General features: G+C 45.1%; 1 protein-coding gene across 2 annotated transcripts in view; it reads left to right on the top strand.

Annotated features, from left to right (window-relative positions):
- syk (spleen tyrosine kinase) overlaps nt 1-19437 on the top strand; it is a 230052-nt gene that overhangs the window by 89659 nt on the left and 120956 nt on the right. For both annotated transcript variants that reach the window (XM_070881772.1, XM_070881762.1), the window contains exon 2: nt 9557-10023. In XM_070881772.1, the coding sequence (XP_070737873.1) occupies nt 9622-10023 (402 nt within the window). In that variant the 5' untranslated portion in view covers nt 9557-9621. The remainder of the gene's footprint in view (nt 1-9556; nt 10024-19437) is intronic.

Raw genomic sequence — 19437 nt, 5'->3', positions numbered from 1 at the left:
ATGGGTGCTCCGAGGCAGCTCGCCGGTTTGGGAAGGTGGGAAATCGGCCAACTCCCAGTCAAAGTTTGGGAAGGAACCAGGCGATCCTTGGCGGGAGGTGGCTTTAAGGACCTCTGGTTAGGCCACTCAATGTTGATACAAATGGGTGGAGTATGCTCAGCCCACGCTCTGCCCATCTGAACCCCAATTTGCATATTACAAGTGGCCTGCCTCCTAAAACAGGGGAGTGGTCTGGCCGCCTATCTCAAAACCCAACTCAAGATGGCAGCTGGAGGACAGACAGTGTAAATGGGGCAATAAGTGACCAGACACCATTTTCAGGTTGCTATTGCCATGTTTCCACTAGGTAGGCGCCCTTAAAATTGGCCCATATTCTTAGCACCTCATGCATACTTATGAGGGCACACCTCCAAGATGTAATGTAGAATCAAAGGCTTTGCCATTGTTGCACCTTTCAAAGCCATAACACCTCAATTTATTTTAAAATAACCTAGCTGCATTATGCATAGTCACTAACGAACACCCAGATTGACATAGATTGTGTATATAAAAGCAAAATACTGCATATGCTAGAATCCGGAATAAAAACAGAAAATACTGAAAATCTCAGCAGGTCAAGCAGCATCTGTGGCGAGGAAGCCGAGTTAACGTTTTGGGTCGATGACCTTTTGTCATAGATTGTGTATATGTCTCATTAACACCCAGATTAACATACAGATTACGTATATGTTTGTCACTGTGCATGTGCTCTTTCAACTTCTAATTTCTCAAGATGATTTTTCTGCTGCTGCAACCAGATGGCAGCTTGAGGTCACAAATACAACCTGCAGAAAAAGCATCCCTCGTTAAGCATAGATGCCCAAGGAACTCTGTTGTGCTTCTGGACAACTCTCCGAGATATCTGCGCTCCTCCAATTCTGGCCTGTTGTGCATCTTTGATTTTAATAGCTTCATCATTGGTGGCCGTGTTTTCAGTTAGAGGCCCTAATCTCTAGAATTCCCTCTCTAAACCTCTCTCCTTTTTTTAGACACGCCTTAAAACCTACCTCCATCTGTCCTAGTATCTCCTTATGTGGCTTGATGTCAAATTTTGTTTGATAAAGCTCCTGTGAAGTGCCTTGGGACATTTTACTACATTAAAGATGCTATATAAATGAAAGTTGTTGTTGGACTTCCCTACATGGGTAATGGTGAGTCCGGGTAACCCCGTTCAGCTAGAAGTAGACAATTCCTCTGTAAATACTCTTTGTCCTCTGTTGCAGGGTCCCATCATGTCAAGTGTGCTCGGCCCTAGGTTATCCTGTCAATGATTCAGTTTGGCAATCTCAATTGGATTGATTAGTTCACAAGGCATTAGCAGAATCAGTCATACACATGGTATTCAAACAATAATTAACAGAATCAAGGTTGTTATTACTGGGTTCAAGTCTGGACAGTAGCGCAGCATTGTAGTTCTTGTTCAAATCTGCTCTGTTTCATTCTGTTCATGCTCTTTTATTTATACCCCTTGCCTTATTGGCTTTGTTGTGTGCACATGCCCTTCCATCAACCAAAACGCATTGGCTCCACTCTGTCTAGTTTCAACCAGCCATTATCTTAGACAGACTACTGTGACCTCCCTCCAATCAACTGCCAAAGCATACATTTATAGCAATTGTTAACAGTTAATGAGGTTAAGGTCATCTAACAGTTAATGAAGTATCATATACATCCTAATTGGCTCCAATCTGTCTAGCTTCAGCCAGCCATTACCTTACACAGACTACTGTGTCCTTGTTTGTGCAGAATTAGGAGTGACTTTCCCTCTAGTCAACTGTCAAAGCGTTCAATTAATAAGTTGTTAACAGTTAATGACGTAGTCGAGCAGATGCCACTGCTTGGAGCGCAGGTGTTGCCATGATGCCTTGTACTTGTCTCTGACGGAACAAGGCCATGTTCTAAGTATTTTGTCAGGAGGAGGGTATCGTTGGAGTTGGTTTTCCCTACCCCCTCTCTGCCAATTACATCTCCCTAGAGATCTGTGTCCTTTCCGACTCTGGCATTGAAGTCGCCAAGGAGGGTCAGCTTGTCGCCGGTTGGTACTCGGGACAGGGAATGTTCGAGGCTGGAGTAGAATTTCTCTTTGGCCTCGTCTGTAACTTCCAGTGTTGGGGCGCATGCACTGATGACCGTACCTCGAGAGTCTATTGTCGGTGATGAAGTCCAACACCACCTTCAGTGTGCCAGTGCAGCCTTTGGTCGTCTGAGGAAGAGAGTGTTTGAAGACCAGGACCTCAAACCCAGCACCAAGCTCCTGGTCTACAGAGCAGTAGTGATACCTGCCCTCCTCAATGCTTCAGAGACATGGACTATGTACAGCAGGCACCTCAAAGCACTGGAGAAGTACCACCAGCGCTGCCTCCGCAAGATCCTGCAAATCCATTGACAGGACAGACGCACCAACATCAGTGTTTTCGCTCAGACCAACATCCCCAGCATCGAAGTGTTGACAACGCTCAATCAGCTCCGATGGGCCACATCATCCGCATGCCCGATACGAGACTCCTAAAACAAGCACTGTACTCTGAGCTCTGACACGGCAAGTGAGCCCTAGGTGGGCAGAGGAAACGCTTCAAGGACACTCTCAAAGCTTCCTTGAAAAAGTGCAACATCCCTACTGACGTCTGGGAATCCCTGGCCCAAGACCGTTCAAAGTGGAAGATAAGCATCTGGAAAGATGCCAAACATCTCGTGTTTCTTCGCTGGGAGCAAGTGGATGCCAAGCGCAAACAGCAAAAGGAGCACTCGACAACCCAAGCACCCCGTTCCTTCAACCAACGTCCGCCTGTAGGTCCCGCATCAGATTCTTCAATCACCAAAGAACTCATTTTTAGTGTGGAAGAAAGTCACCCTCAACTCCGAGGGACTGCTTAAGAAGAACAGTTAATGAAGTTAAGGCCATCTAACAGTTAAGGCCATCGGACACTTAACGAGGTATCATATACATCCTGATTGGCTCCACTGTATAGCTTCAATAAGAACATAAGAAATAGGAGCAGGAGTAGGCCATAAGGCCCCTCGAGCCTGCTCCGCCATTTAATACGATCATGGCTGATCCGATCATGGACTCAGGTCCACTTCCCCACCCGCTCCCCATAATCCCTTATTCCCTTAATGGTTAAGAAACTGTCTGTCTTAAATTTATTCAATGCCCTAGCTTCTACAGCTCTCTGAGGCAGCGAATTCCACAGATTTACAACACTCTGAGAGAAGAAATTCCTCCTCATCTCAGTTTAAAATGGGCGGCCCCTTGTTCTAAGATTATGCCCCCTAGTTCTAGTCTCTCCTATCAGTGGAAACATCCTCTCTGCATCCACCTTGTCAAGCCCCCTCATAATCTTATACGTTTCGATAATGATACGTCCTTACTACACAGTATAAATGCACACGAGGCCCATGCTTGAGAGAAGGTCAGTCTGTGACCTGTCCTTTATTCCTTAGCACTCAAGTGATGAAGGTAGGTGGAGCTTCCTCTTTTATACCTGAAGGTCCAGGTTAGGAGTGTCTCCCACCTAGTGGTCAGTGTTCTCACGGTGTACAACTTAGGTCAGTTTATACATGGGTTACAATGCTGGTTGAATACATGACATCACCTCCCCCCTCAAAGTCTTATTGGGATCATAGGTTGAGTCTCTCTGGTGGTTTACGCTCCCTTGTAGAGCGCCTGAGTTGGGACTCTGGTTGTTGAGCGCTGGCCTGAGTGTCTGCTGTTTGCAGTGCCTCAGGCCTGTCCAGACTGCCCACAGTGACTGAGCTCTCCTCCCTTTGGTTCTGGTGTTCGGTCACCTGTGGTGGAGTGAACTCTATATCGTGTTCTTCCTCTGCTTCTTCTATGGGGTTGCTGAACCTCCTTTTTGTTTGATCCACATGTTTGCGGCAGATTTGTCCATTGCCTGCCATGAAGTCCTGGAATTCAGTGCTTGTGAAGCACGGGCCATTGTCGCTGACCAAGCTGTCCGGTAGACTGTGGGCGGTGAACATTCCCGTCGACTTTCTACCGTGGCAGAGGATGTGCTTGAATTTAAAATGTCACATTCGATCCATTTGGAATAGGTGTCTACTACAACCAAAAACATTTTCCCCATGAAAGGACCTGCGTAGTCCACATGGATGCGTGACCAAGGCTTGGCGGGCCATGGCCAGGGGCTAAGGGGGGCTTCCCTGGGCGCATGGCCCAGCTGGGCACACGTGTTGCACCTGCGAACACAAAGTTCCAGATCTGCATCTATCCCTGGCCACCAAACGTGTGACCTGGCAATTGCCTTCATTGTGACAATGCCCGGGTGCCCATTGTGGAGTTCTCTGATGAACACCTCTCTGCCCATCTGGGGCATGACTACGCGGTTTCCCCACAGTAGGCAATCAGCCTGAATCGAGAGTTCATCCTTGCGCCTGTGAAATGGTTTAAATTTCTCAGGGCATGCCCTGTACGTGGCTGCCCAGTCCCCATTCAGGACACATTTCTTGACTAGAGATAATAGCGGGTCTGTATTTGTCCAGACTTTAATCTGACGGGCTGTCACGGGTGAGCCTTCGCTTCCGAAAGCTTCAACAGCCATGACCATCTCAGCACCATGCTCGGTAGCCCCCTCAGTGGTGGCTAGTGGGAGCCTGCTGAGTGCAACGGCGCAGTTTTCGGTGCCCGGTCTGTGCCGAATTGTGTAGTCATAGACAGCTAACGTGAGTGCCCACCTCTGTATGCAGGCCGATGCGTTTGCATTTATGGCCTTGTTGTCGGCCAAAAGGGACGTTAGGGGTTTGTGATCTGTCTCCAGCTCAAATTTCCTGCCAAACAGCTACTGGTGCATTTTCTTTACCGCATATACACATGCGAGCGCCTCCTTTTCTACCATCCCGTAGCCCCTTTCTGCCTGGGACAGACTTCTGGAGGCATAAGCTACTGGCTGTAACTGACCCTTGGCATTGACATGCTGCAACACACACCCGACACCATAGGACGACGCATCGCACATTAACACAAGTTTCTTACATGGGTCATATAGCGTCAACAGATTGTTGGAACATAACAAATTGTGTGCTCTATTAAAAGCCCTTTCCTGGCTGTCCCCCCCAGACCCATTCGCAACCTTTGCGTAGGAGCATGTCCCCCAGTGTCCATTTCTGCAGATATTTTGCTCATCTCTGCAAACTCCGGCTGAATGTATGCCTCCACGCCTCCAGCATGAGTTGCGGTTTGAAACAAAAGGTCCCTTGCCAGTCGATCGTCCCTGACTGCCCCTGTTATTGTCCTTGAGTGCACCATTAACAGGTGTTGATGGCCCCATTACTGGCCGCATTGTCCCTTGCAATGGCGTGAATCGCTGTTCAGCTTGCCATTGTCTCTGTCGAACTCCCCCTCTGGGTTCGACTACATGTTGGGGCATGCCTGACTGCCCTTGTCTGCCTGGAAAACTGTGTGCTGCTTTAACAATGTTGAATCTCTGTCCCAACCATTCCTTAACATAGTACCTCTCGTCTGTTCTGCTAGTGGCCATGCTCGCGTGGTTTAAATCCCAGTTTCTTGTCGCTATTGATACGTCCTTACTACACAGTATAAATGCACACGAGGCCCATGCTTGAGAGAAGGTCAGTCTGTGACCTGTCCTTTATTCCTTAGCACTCAAGTGATGAAGGTGGGTGGAGCTTCCCCTTTTATACCTGAAGGTCCAGGTTAGGAGTGTCTCCCACCTAGTGGTCAGTGTTCTCACAGTGTACAACTTAGGTCAGTTTATACATGGGTTACAATGCTGGTTGAATACATGACAGATAAGATCACCTCTCATTCTTCTGAATTCCAATGAGTAGAGGCCCAACCTACTCAAGCTTTCCTCATAAATCAACCCCCTCATCTCCAGAATCAACCTGGTGAACCTTCTCTGAACTGACTCCAAAGCAAGCATATCCTTTCTTAAATATGGAAACCAAAACTGCACGCAGTATTTCAGGTGTGGCCTCATCAATACCCTGTCAACTGTCGCAAGACTTCCCTGCTTTTATACTCTCCCCTTTGCAATAAAGTCGAAGATTCTATTGGCCTTCTTGATCACTTGCTGTACCTGCATAATTACCTTTTGTGTTTCATGCACGTACCCCCAGGTCCCGCTTTACTGCAGCACTTTGCAATTTTTCTCCATTTAAATAATAACTTGCTCTTTGATTTTTTTTCCTGCCAAAGTGCATGACCTCACACTTTCCAACATTATACTCCATCTGCCAAATTTTTGCCCACTCACTTAGCCTGTCTATGTCCTTTTGCAGATTTTTTGTGGTCCTCCTCACACATTGCTTTTCCTCCCATCTTTGTATTGTCAGAAAACTTGGCTACGTTACACTCAGTCCCTTCATCCAAGTTAATAGAGATTGTAAATAGTTGGGGTCCCAGCACTGATCCCTGCAGCACCCCACTAGTTGCTGATTGCCAACCAGAGAATGAACCATTTATCCCAACTCTCTGTTTTCTGTTAGTTAGCCAATCCTCTATCCATGCTAATATATTATCCCCAACCCCATGAACTTTTATCTTGTGCAGTAATCTTTTATCACCTAATTGTTAACGAGGATATCTAACAGTTATTTATGGATTAGAAACTGGACTGAAATAATGACATTCGAGCTGCTGTGCATAATTTTAAGATGTTCTTTGCATCTTTTAATTTGTTCTATGGGTAGGTAAAGGTTTTTAATCACCATTTTCACTGATGGTGTTTTTCTTTCAATCTTTCCCATATTCAGGCTGGGTGATTTAGAGATGCAGTTTTAAATATATTTTTTTTAATCCATTTTCATGCATGTTTTGATCAATGCAAATATCTAACATTAGTAATTGCAAAGAGAAATTGCCAGTTCACTCATAGGACTATGTTAGCTGTGAAATCTGTTGAAGCTGTACCACAATCTGAGCGACAATTAAAGATTCAGGAAACAAGCAGTCCCCCAGATGCTGGCCTGCATTATACACTGTCTTCCATCATGAGTGTTTCCTCCTTGTTGGATTTGTCGCTCAACTGTCTCATTGTCCTGAAGCATGTATAGGTGTTTTGGCTATCTTACACCTCTAGCTCCCAGAGGACAAGAGGAATTCCAATATGAATGCTCATCCAATCAGTGGGCGGGGGGAGCACTATTGCATATTGTTCTGAAACTATCCATGCTGATTAGTGATAAAAAGAAAAACAAAATTTTTTAAATCTAAATTAAAGTGCGTCGTTGTACTGAGGAAGTATTGCACTGTCTGACGTACCATCTTTCGGATCTCAAGTGGATGTAAAAGATCCCATGAAACTATTCAAAGAAGAGCAGTGGCATTCTCCCCGGTGTCCTGATCAATATTTATTGCTTAACCAACATCACTAAAACAGATTATCTGGTCATTTATCCCACTGCTGCTTATGGTACCTTGCTGTTCGCAAATTTGCTGCTATGTTACCTATATTCCTATATTACAACAGCGACTACACGTCAAAAGTACTTCATTGGCTGTAAAGTGCTTTTGGACTTCCTGAGGTCTTGAAAGTGCAAGTCTTTATTTCTTTCTAGTAGGTAAATTTTTCTTTATCTCCTAGAACTTTCTGTTCAGTACCTTAGCCCCAATTTTAACACCCAGCTGGGTCACATGCAAGTGGGAGCCGTGGCAATCCATCCGATCCTCTGCAGCGTGAGACCGAGGAGATTTTTACAGCCGTTTCTTTCATCTCTGCTCAAAGCTTATGTGCTGCTTGCATACATTATATGCTTACAAGCTACAGGGTTTGCAGTCAGATGCTTGGCCATCTGCAGTGGAATTTGCTCATTGGAACTTGCACAATTTTGCTGTTTGAACACTAGCTGGGCATATGTTCAGTAAAAAATAATTGCTCCTAAAGTATATATGGTTAGTCATGAATCAAGAGTTCAACTGATAGTTTAATCTCATGTTTTAATGAGAAAACTAGAATACTCGAGGGATTACCGTTGATGGGCCAAATGCACTGTTCTCATGCCTGACTTCTCTTATGTCCTTACAATGAAGCGAGACACATAATGGGGCCGATATTCCGCAGACCTGTCATGGAATTTCAGCTCCATACAATGTACTCCTGTTAATTTGAAATCATTTGGGTCTGAAAGAAATTGAAGTATCCAGTAATTCGAATTAATAATTTAAATAAGGAGACTTTTAATGCACGTAAAAAAATCAAATGAACAGGTAATTCAATTAAGCAACATTGAATTAACAGGAATAAACTGTATTAAATGATGATGTGAATGCATACTAAAAGCACAAACTGCCCATATGTGTACATGACAATGGATTAGTATAGACCTTCAGCACCTGGTAAGGAACATGTTTAATACCTTGTGTTCTAGAAGGGAATGCAATCTTGTGCTAGTTTCTGTTCAATCCTTGACAGCCTACCAGTAAAGGTGGAAACTGAGCTGACAGTAGTGATAGGTGTGTGAGATGTCTTGAGGTGTAGGAGGTACCCAGTGGGCTCAAAGTAGTGAGGCATCAAATGATTTTTGGAATGCAACTCAAAATGGCAGCAGATATTTCAATGTCATGCATACCTGAAATTTGGGCCTGATGTATGTATTTGTAGCAACACCCTGTTATGTTACAATGCCAACAGTTTTACTCCTTATATATTAAGGGGGAGAAATTCACTATGGCTGTTTTTTAGGCGGTGTCACAGCCTGAGAGCTGACTTTAGTGCTGGATGTCAGATGCAGCCTCAAAGTCCTAAATTCAGTTTTCACACCCAAAGATGAAAGAGCAGCGTTAAAACGTGGCATTGCACACTCATCCTCGGGCAGCACCTCAGGAGACCTACTGAATTTCCATCGGGAGGCTGCCTCCATGCTAGAAAAAAAACTTCTCCGTTCCACACACACACTTCCCCTCTCTTAAAACTAATGAAAACATGCAGAAATAAATAAAGAGAAAAACTTATCTACCTTTCTGGGCGATTCCGCCTGAGATCCGTTCTTTTACGATCACATTTTCCAAGCTGTACGGCAGCTGTACAAAGCAAATATCGCGACAAGATCATCAAAGAGGCATTGTACGCTGGATGTCATTACCACGTGGGTGGAGTTAGCTGGCGCAGCATTGCCTCTTGGCGCCTCTGCCAAAGAGCCGACTCAATTTAGGACGAAGCATCGACGCCGCTTACCGTCGAAGGTAGGCCTTTGCTGCCCATTAGTCGCCTAGCACCAGTGCTAATGGGCAGCTTTATAAAGCAAATTTTGGCCCCTAATTACTGGTACAACCAGTGTAGTTAGTTGCAAAATAGTAAGCAACATTTTTGACCATCCTAACTGATTGTATATAAAACAACGTGCTGCACATTCTAAGCAAAACATCTTGAACAAAACATTTCATTATATACGTGGTTTAATTATTTCTGTCTTTTTTTACATCAAAATATTTTTCAAGGAATGGGATCATTGGAATTTAAACATAAAAGTTTCAGTGCTTCAGTTTTTAAGATGACAATGACCACTAATCATAATTAGCTATTCTTGCTCTTCTTTCAAGGAAAAAGTCAGAAGTTGAGAAGACCAAAGGAACACTTGTGCCAGATATAAATTTCAAGAAATAAAATGGTTGACCGGGTAAATCATCTACCCTACTTCTATGGCAGCATCACACGAGATGAAGCGGAGGACTTTCTGAAGCAGGCTGGAATGGCTGATGGCCTCTACCTTTTACGCCAGAGTCGTAACTATCTTGGGAGCTTTGCTTTGTCAGTGGCATATGGTAAAAGATGTTATCACTATACAATTGAAAGAGTATTAAGTGGAAGTTATGTCATAGCCGGAGGAAAGTCCCACCAGAGTCCTGTAGATGTTTGCGAGTACCATACTGAAGAGACTGATGGTCTTGTATGTCTACTGAAAAAACCATGCAGCCGACCAAAGGGAATCGAACCAAAAATTGGGCCGTTTGAAGATCTGAAGGACCACCTGATCAGGGAATATGTTCGACAGACATGGAACTTACAGGTAGCAAAAACTTTTTGTTGGCTTCTTTTTATAAACAGATGTATATGTGTTGTGCGAGGCCCCTTGGGTAAGAGTGACCATAATATGGTAGAATTCTTCATTAAGATGGAGAGTGACACAGTTAATTCAGAGACTAGGGTCCTGAACTAAAAGAAAGGTAACTTCGATGGTATGAGACGTGAATTGGCTAGGATAGACTTAAAGGGTTGACGGTGGATCGGCAATGGCAGACATTTAAAGATCACATGGATGAACTTCAACAATTGTACATCTCTGTCTGGCATAAAAATAAAATAGGGAAGGTGGCTCAACCGTGGCTAACAAGGGAAATTAGAGATAAATCCAAGCAAAAAGGCATATAAATTGGCCAGAAAAATCAGCAAACCTGAGGACTGGGAGAAATTTAGAATTCAGCAGAGGAGGACAAAGGGTTTAATTAGGAGGGGAAAAATAGAGTATGAGAGTAAGCTTGCAGGGAACATTAAAACTGACGGCTAAAGCTTCTATAGATATGTGAAGAGAAAAAGATTAGTGAAGACAAACGTAGGTCCCTTGCAGTCAGAATCAGGTTAATTTATAATGGGGACCAAAGAAATGGCAGACCAATTGAACAAATACTTTGTTTCTGTCTTCACTGAGGCAGACACAAATAACCTTCCGGAAATACTAGGGGACCAAGCGTCTTGCGAAAAGGAGGAACTGAAGGAAATCCTTATTGGTCAGGAAATTGTGTTCGGGAAATTGATGGGATTGAAGGCCGATAAATCCCCAGGGCCTGATAGTCTGCATCCCAGAGTACTTAAGGAAGTGGCCCGAGAAATAGTGGACACATTGGTGGTAATTTTTCAACATTCTATAGACTCTAGATCGGTTCCTATGGATTGGAGGGTAGCTAATGTAACCCCACTTTTTAAAAAAGGAGGGAGCGAGAAAACAGGGAATTATAGACCGGTTAGCCCGACATTGGTAGTGGGGAAAATGTTGTAATCAATTATTAAAGATATAATAGCAGCGCATTTGGAAAGCAGTGACAGGATCGGTCCAGTCAGCATGAATTTATGAAAGGGAAATCATGCTTCACAGGTCTTCTAGAATTTTTTGAGGATGTAACTAGTAGAGTGGACAAGGGAGAACCAGTGGATGTGGTGTATTTGAACTTTCAAAAGGCTTTTGACAAGGTCCCACACAAGAGATTAGTGTGCAAAATTAAAGCACAGGTATTGGGGGTAATGTATTGATGTGAACAGAGATTTGGTTGGCAGACAGGAAGCAAAGAGTAGGAATAAAAGAGTCCTTTTCAGAATGGCAGGCAGTGACTAGTGGGGACCGCAAGGTTCAGTGCTGGGCCCCCAGCTATTTACAATATACATTAATGATTTGGACGAAGGAATTGAATGTGATATCTCCAAGTTTGCAGATGATACGAAGCTGGGTGGCAGTGAGCTGTGAGGAGGATGCTAAGAGGCTGCAGGGTGACTTGGACAGGTTAGGTGAGTGGGAAAATGCATGGCAGATGCAGTATAATGTAGATAAATGTGAGGTTATCCACTTTGGTGGCAAAAACTGGGAGGCAGAATATTATCTGAATGGTGACAGATTAGGAAAAGGGGAGGTGCAATGATACCTGGGTGTCATGAGACATCAGTCATTGAAAGTTGGCATGCACGTACAGCAGGCGGTGAAGAAGGCAAATGGCATGTTGGCCTTCATAGCAAGGGGATTTGAGTATAGGAGCAGGGAGTTCTTACTACAGTTGTACAGGGTCTTGATGAGGCCACACCTTGAATATTGTGTAAGTTTGGGTCTCCTAATCTGAGGAAGGAGGTTCTTGCTATTGAGGGAGTGCAGCGAAGGTTCACCAGACTGATTCCCGGGATGGCAGGACTGACATACGAAGAAAGACTGGATCGAGTCGTCTTATATTCACTGGAATTTAGCAGAATGAGAGGGGATCTCATAGAAACATAAAATTCTGATGGGTTTGGACAGGTTAGATGCAGGAAGAATGTTCCCAATGTTGGGGAAGTCCAGAACCAGGGGTCACAGTCTAACGATAAGGGGTAAGCCATTTAGGATCGAGATGAGGAGAAACTTCTTCACTCAGAGAATTGTGAACCTGTGGAATTCTCTACCACAGAAAGTTGTTGAGGCCAGTTCATTAGATATATTCAAAAGGGAGTTAGATGTGGACCTTACGGCTAAAGGGATCAAGGGGTGTGGAGAGAAAGCAGGAATGGGGTACTGAAGTTGCATGATCAGCCATGATCATATTGAATGGTGGTGCAGGCTCGAAGGGCCGAATGGCCTACTCCAGCACCTATTTTCAGTTTTCTATGTTTCTATGTTATGTACAGAAGTAGGAATCCCAGCACAATTCATTGGCTGTGTGAGTCTCCTGAGTTACTCACAAGTTACATAGATGGAGTGTAAGCTATGGAGATCAATTAATAAGCTGGCATCATCTGATCTGCTACACTTGACCTGTAATTTCCATAGGCCAATCATATTACAGCATTTACAGTGAGAGGGTAATGTTCAGTTCATCCCACCCTCCCATCTGGATGAAGAATAGTTAAGTGACTCGCAAGGAAAGAAAAATAAAGAAAATAAGAAAGAACACAGGCACAGGAGTAGGTCATTCAGCTCCTTGAGTCTGTGCTGCCATTCAATTCATTCATGGCTTATCTGTACCTCAACTCCATTTATCCACCGTTGCACTATATACCTGTGTAAATTCCTGGATTCTTTTACCTCAATCTGGTTCAGTAAAATTACTGAGTCGAATACCTCTTGTGCTTTGAACAAAGCAGTCTTTATTACCGGCCAGTAAGACCTATCAGACAGAAGATATACTCTCTGGATAGAGCGTACACACTCCCTACGGATAGGTGAAGTTACATCGTAAAACGTCAACAGTTATACAGTTTTGAAATCAGATAACAAAATACAAATGGATTGACAGTCTAACTCAGCCACTCATTAGTCAATCTATATGAGATGTTCTTCTTGAAAGCTCAAGCATTGCCTCTAAATGTTTCAATCTAATGGTGTGACTATTAACTGAGACCTTGCAATTCTGCAGATTTATTTCATGTTACAATTAGATGTCATTGGCAGGAGTAGTGACTTGAAACCTTGAGACAAACTGTTAGCTATGCTGATGTTGCACTATTTGCAATCTGACATTCTCCCAGCTATTCTTCCATGGCTTATACATTTTCATATATCCCGTTTACTTTACTGTCCTTAATTCCATATATTCCGTTCAGATATCCACACCTGCAAACACTTGCCTCGATCACAGTCTTGAAAATTTCAATTGACCCAGCAATTTTTTTTTACATATAAAGGAAAGAGGTCAAAGACAAATAAAAGAAAACCAAGCTGGAGGATTGTATGGGTTAAAAGCAGTTATTCAGATTGGCAAATGGTGATAAGTGGTATTCCACAAGGATTGATGCTGGGACCACTGTTGTTCACAATTTACTTAGACGATTTGGACTTGTGAATCAGAAGTACAATTTCAAAATTTGCAGATGACACCGAAATGGGGGGTGTGGTTAATACAGAGGAGGCCTGTGACAAAATAGAGGAAGATATTAATAAATTGGCAAAAAAAACTTCAATATAGATAAGTGTGGGGTAATATATTCTGGTAGGCAGAATAAGGAGGCCACATACCCCTTAGACATGTCTAAATGAGGTAGAGAAACAGAGAGATCTGAGGGTAGAGATACACAGATCACTAAAATTAGTGATGTAGGGTAATAAGGCCATAAAAAAGCACTGAGGTTCAATTCTAAAAGGGCAGCACTGAAAAGCAGAGATGTTATGTTAAACATGTATAGTTAGACCAGACTTGGAGTATTGTGAACAGTTCTGAGGGCCGAAATTCACCGTCCCCGAAGGGACAGCTAACGTGGGGTTTGAGCGGCTGATCAAAAAAATCGATCGGACGTCGCGGTCAGGTGTTTTTCCCTCCCCGAGCCATATTCAGCTTGGTGGGGGCAGGGGGAATTTGAACGGTGCGCACTTCACCGAACTTTCGGGTCTGACTCTTTAGTGGAGGCCTGTGGGCTGCAGAGACCTGCTTGGTGGGGTCCACCCTGAGGATGGGAGGAGTATTGGGAGGGCGACACCTGGTACACCTGGTCAGAAGCAGGGCGACATGTAGGAAAAGGCATCACCATCAGCACCGTGCAGAGAGGCAGCAGGCAAGGGAGGCAGCAGCCATGATTCGTTCATTCTGCACCAGACCAGTGTGCCCACCGTCTTCACCGGCCCGAATCAGGATTGCTGTTGGCTGCTTGGGGACAAGGGATATCCCCTGTCCACTTGGCTGGTCACTCCAATGTGGAACCCAGGACAGTGCCAGAGCATGCATACACTGACGCTCGGACCGCTCTGGTGATACCTTGCAGTACTCACCTCACGGGTCTCCATAATCGTCATGGTCTGCTGCATGCTGCACAAACTGGCTATCATGAGGGGACAACTGCTGGAGGTCAAGCCAGCAGAACCACAGGAGGGAGGAGGAGGCGCAGCAGAAGGAGGAAGAGGAGAAGGAGGAGGAGGATCCCCGTCGCCCCAGAGCTAGGAGGCATTGACCCATCGCCACCCTGGAAGGGCCGCGTACAGAATAGCCAGCACCCTCCTGGGAGGCCGCGTCCTCACATATATGGAGGTGCCTAACACCTCCCCTGCAATCTCCCTCCATGCATTATGTACTGCCTGTCTGCCAGGTCTCCCCACGTCAGGAAACAGTAGAAACATAGAAACATAGAAAATAGGTGCAGGAGTAGGCCATTCGGCCCTTCTAGCCTGCACCGCCATTCAATGAGTTCATGGCTGAACATTCAACTTCAGTACCCCATTCCTGCTTTCTCGCCATACCCCTTGATCCCCCTAGCAGTAAGGACCTCATCTAACTCCTTTTTGAATATATTTAGTGAATTGGCCTCAACAACTTTCTGTGGTAGAGAATTCCACAGGTTCACCACTCTCTGGGTGAAGAAGTTCCTCCGCATCTCGGTCCTAAATGGCTTACCCCTTATCCTTAGACTGTGACCCCTGGTTCTGGACTTCCCCAACATTGGGAACATTCTTCCTGCATCTAACCTGTCTAACCCCGTCAGAATTTTATATGTTTCTATGAGGTCCCCTCTCATTCTTCTTCTGTCCTCCACACTGTCCATCAGTGTCTCCAGCTCCATATCAGTGAACCTGTTGGCTCTCCTTGCACCTCTTACACCAGCCATCCTTCCAATCTCTTTCCTCCCTGCCCCATCCCGCCCATCAGGGCCTTGCTGCAAACAGGGAGCAGCTGGCTCATTAGAAACCCTTACCTGCATGATGAATTGCTCAGTGGTGATAATGCTCAAATTAAGTCAGCCACACCACTGAAAAATCTACTTTGGAAGGGTTCATTAGTACTGGAACCCATTTTTCCACTTTTGGAGCTGAATATGGGGTGGCCCAGCCACAAAGAAATTTCAGCGCTCGTGGCCCCAAAAAGGTGGGGGGAGCACCAGCTTTCCTACAGTACTGAATTTTGGGCCCCTGGTCTCCATATTATAAAAAGAATATCAAGGCACTAGTAAAGGGGGGGAGAAAACATTTACTAAAATGATGCCAGAACTGAGTGCTTATACCTATAAAGAAAGAAAAGAATGACTTGCATTTATATAGCTTCTTTCATGACCATTGGACGTCGCAAAGCGCTTTACAGCTAACGAAGTACTTTTGCAGTGTCGTCACAGTTGTAATGAGGGAAATGCGGTAGCCAATTTGCACACAGCAAACTCCCACAAACAGTAATGTGATAATGACCAGATAATCTTTTTTGTTGTGTTGATTGAGGGATAAATATTGAAATATTGAACAAGCTGGGTCTCTTTTCTCTATAAAAGAGGAGACTGAGGGGTGACCTGATAGAGGCCTTCAAGATTATGAAAGGGTTTGATAGGATAGACGTAGAAAAGATGTTTCCACTTTTGGGCGAGACCAGAACGAGAGGCCATAAATATAAGATAGTTTCAGGTTGAACCTCCCTTATCCGGCACCCTCGGGACCTGGCCTGTCCCGAACGAGGGATTTAAGTGCTGTTGTTGGGGTAAGTATGTGTGTGCGCTGATTGGCTGACTGACTGACAGTCGGTCCAATCAATCAGTGTGCAGCGGGCCCCGAAGAGCTGGCGGGCCCAGAAGAGTCGGCCCGACCCCCCGCAGGGAGTGCTGTGGGAAGGAGCGGCCGGCCCGAGGACTGTGGCTGCAGGAGTTACAGCAGGGCTACAAGGAGGAGGGAGCCGATTGAGGAGAAAGATTATATTGGTGAGTAGGATTCTGCGCATGCACCAATGGAATGGTCCCGGACGAGGGGTGTTGCCGGTTTAAGGGAGCCCGGATAAGCGAGGTTCAACCTGTACTAATAAATCTAATAGGGAATTCAGGAGAAACTTCTTTACCCAGAGAGTGGTTAGAATATGGAACTCGCTACCACAGGGAGTAGTTGAGGTGAATAGCATAGTTGCTTTCAAGGGGAAGCTGGATAAGCACATGAGGGAGAAAGGAATAGAAGGATATGATGATGGGGTTAGATGACGAGGGGTGAGAGGAGGCTCGTGTGGAGCATAAACACCGGCATAGATCTGTTGGGCCAATTGGCCTGTTTCTGTGCTGTAAATACTTTGTAATACTTTGCACTACATGATCTGGATCATTCTGGCTCACTATTTGTAGATTGTCACCATCGCCTTCTGCTTCCCCCACAAACCTCATCAAAATGGCATCTTTAAACAGGGCTGATGGAGTTGATGAGAAGCATGTTCTGGGTTTAGAATGGAGACCACACTCGCCATGGAGCTGTGCTGTTTTTTACTTTAATTCATTCTCAGGATGTGGGTATTGCGGGCATATTTATTGCACGTCTCTAATTGTTCTGAGAGGGGCCTTCTTCGCGGTTTGATACACTCCAACAGCAGCTTAAAATTGAATTCAAATTCATAAAATGATTCGATTAGAAATTACATTCTCTGAATTATTAGGCATACATATAATGAATTATGTTTGTTATATGTGGGGTTGATCATATATTCCTTGCAGTTAAAAAGAAAATTTTTGGACCCCACTGAAGACCTACCATGTTGGATATGAAATCTCTCAACATGGGCTAGGGATCCATAATGATTAGCTTTCTTCTCATTGTTGTTAGCACACTCTGACCCAGACTACCTGGGCATTGCCATGGGTAGTAAGCTAGTACCTGGAGCAATATTAAAAATGGTATGTCTGCTTGCACTTCCTGCCATGTGAGGATCACACTTCCTTTGCTACACTTGTCATTGGCTAACTATATGTCAATTATTTTAGACAGTTTTCGTTGTGATCATTTGAAATGTACAGCCATGGCTCAGTGATAGCATTCTCACCTCTGAGACAGTAGATTGTGGGTTCAAGTTCTATTCCAAGGATTTGAGCACAAAATCTAGGCTGACACTTCACCATTACATCCAACTAAGAGGGCAGAGGGGGGCCTTGATTTTACATCTCATCCAAAAGATGGCACCTCTGACAGTGCAGCACTCCCTCAGTGCTTGTTGTTAGAGATTTCAAAAATGTCAAATTTTAAATATTTGAATGTATTCTTTTCCTTTCTGCCTTTTTTTCTCTGAATCCAATCCTTCTTTTCCTCTCTTTATTTCTCTTTCTGTACCTGATTTGACATTGAATTCACACACTCTATTCACCCTCCTTCTCAGTCCTTCCTCTGTTTATTTCTCAATCATCATAGGCAGTCCATCAGAATCGAGGAAGACTTGCTTCCACTCTTAAAATGAGTCCTTAGGTGGCTGTACATTCCAATACGAGAACCTCAGTCCCTGTCACAGGTGGGACAGATAGTCGTTGAGGGAAGGGGTGGGTGGGACTGGTTTTCCGCACGCTTTTTCCGCTGCCTGCGCATGATTTCTGCATGCTCTCGGCGATGAAACTCGAAGAGCTCAGCGCCCTCCCAGATGCACTTCCTCTACTTAGGGCAGTCTTTGGTCAGGGATTCCCAGGTGTCAGTGAGGATGTTGCACTTTTTCAGGGAGACTTTGTTCGTTAGCGAGATGCACTGTTTGTCCTGTTGTTCACCAAGGTCCCAGATGCCCTGTTGCCCTCGCTGCACCATTATAGAAACATAGAAATTTATAGCGCAGAAGGAGGCCATTTCGGCCCATCATGTCTGCGCCAGCCAACAAGAGGTTATCCAGTCTAATCCCAATTACCAGCTCTAGGTCCGTAACCCTGCAGGTTACGGCACTTCAAGTGTGTTGTGTATGGAAAAAGAGTCAGACTGAACACTGTGAGCTCAAAGTAAAGTGTGACCGTAGTCTTTTATTGCAGGTCTCCAGAGTGCCTCTTAAACCTGTGAAGCCTCTTTAAATACCTGTGCTCCCAAGGGATTATGGGATCCCTTGGGACTCCAGGGGATGAGCCCTCTGGTGGTTGTACAGAATAAATACAAGTCCACATATATAACAAAGTGCCCATTCAAGCACCTTTTAAATGTGGTGAGGCTTTCAGCAGCCACTAGCCTTCCAGGCAGTGAGTTCCAGACCCCCACATCCCTTTGCGTGAAGAAGACCCCCTCAAATCCTCTCTGTACCTTCCACCAACCACCTTAAAACTCGAAATAGGCACTTGCTATCAACTATATCCAGGCCCCTCAAAATTTTGTACACCTCAACGAGGAGAGGCAGCGGGAGATCGAGCAGCGTTGGTGAGGCAGCGTGGGGAGGCCTATAAAAAGGCTCAGCTTGGTGAGCTCGGCGAGAGGCAGCGGGAGATCGAGCAGCATCGGTGAGGCAGCGTGGGGAGGCCTATAAAAAGGCTCAGCTTGGTGAGCTCGGCGAGAGGCAGCGGGAGATCGAGCAGCATCGGTGAGGCAGCGTGGGGAGGCCTATAAAAAGGCCCAGTGTGGTGAGTTCGGCGAGAGGCATGCTTGTGCAGCTGCAGCAGGGAGAGAAGGCAAAAAAGAAGTAGAGGGACATCGAAAGGTGACATCACAGCCAAGGGGGTAAGTGATTGGCTGGTGATTGGTAAGTAGCTTTTCTTTTTTCTTTTTTCTTTTCTCTATCAGTAAGTAACCTTTAGCATTGTTGTTGCCAAATTAAGTTTATCTAAGGGTTAAGTCATGGCAGGACATGTTATGCTCCTCCTGTACTATGTGGGAAGTCAGGGACACTTCCGGTGTCCCTGACAACTACGTGTGCAGGAAGTGTATCCCCCTCCAGCTCCTGACGGACTGCATTGCGGCACTGAAGCTGCAGGTGGATTCACTCTGGAGCATCCACGATGCTGAGAATGACGTGAATAGCACGTTTAGCGAGTTGGTCTCACCGCAGGTAAAGGGTACACAGCCAGATAGCAAATG

The sequence above is a fragment of the Pristiophorus japonicus genome, chromosome 1 (assembly GCF_044704955.1).
Source record: "Pristiophorus japonicus isolate sPriJap1 chromosome 1, sPriJap1.hap1, whole genome shotgun sequence".
Classification (NCBI taxonomy): Eukaryota; Metazoa; Chordata; class Chondrichthyes; family Pristiophoridae; genus Pristiophorus; species Pristiophorus japonicus.
Note: the sequence above shows the minus strand (reverse complement) of the source record. Positions and strands in the feature narration are given on the sequence as shown.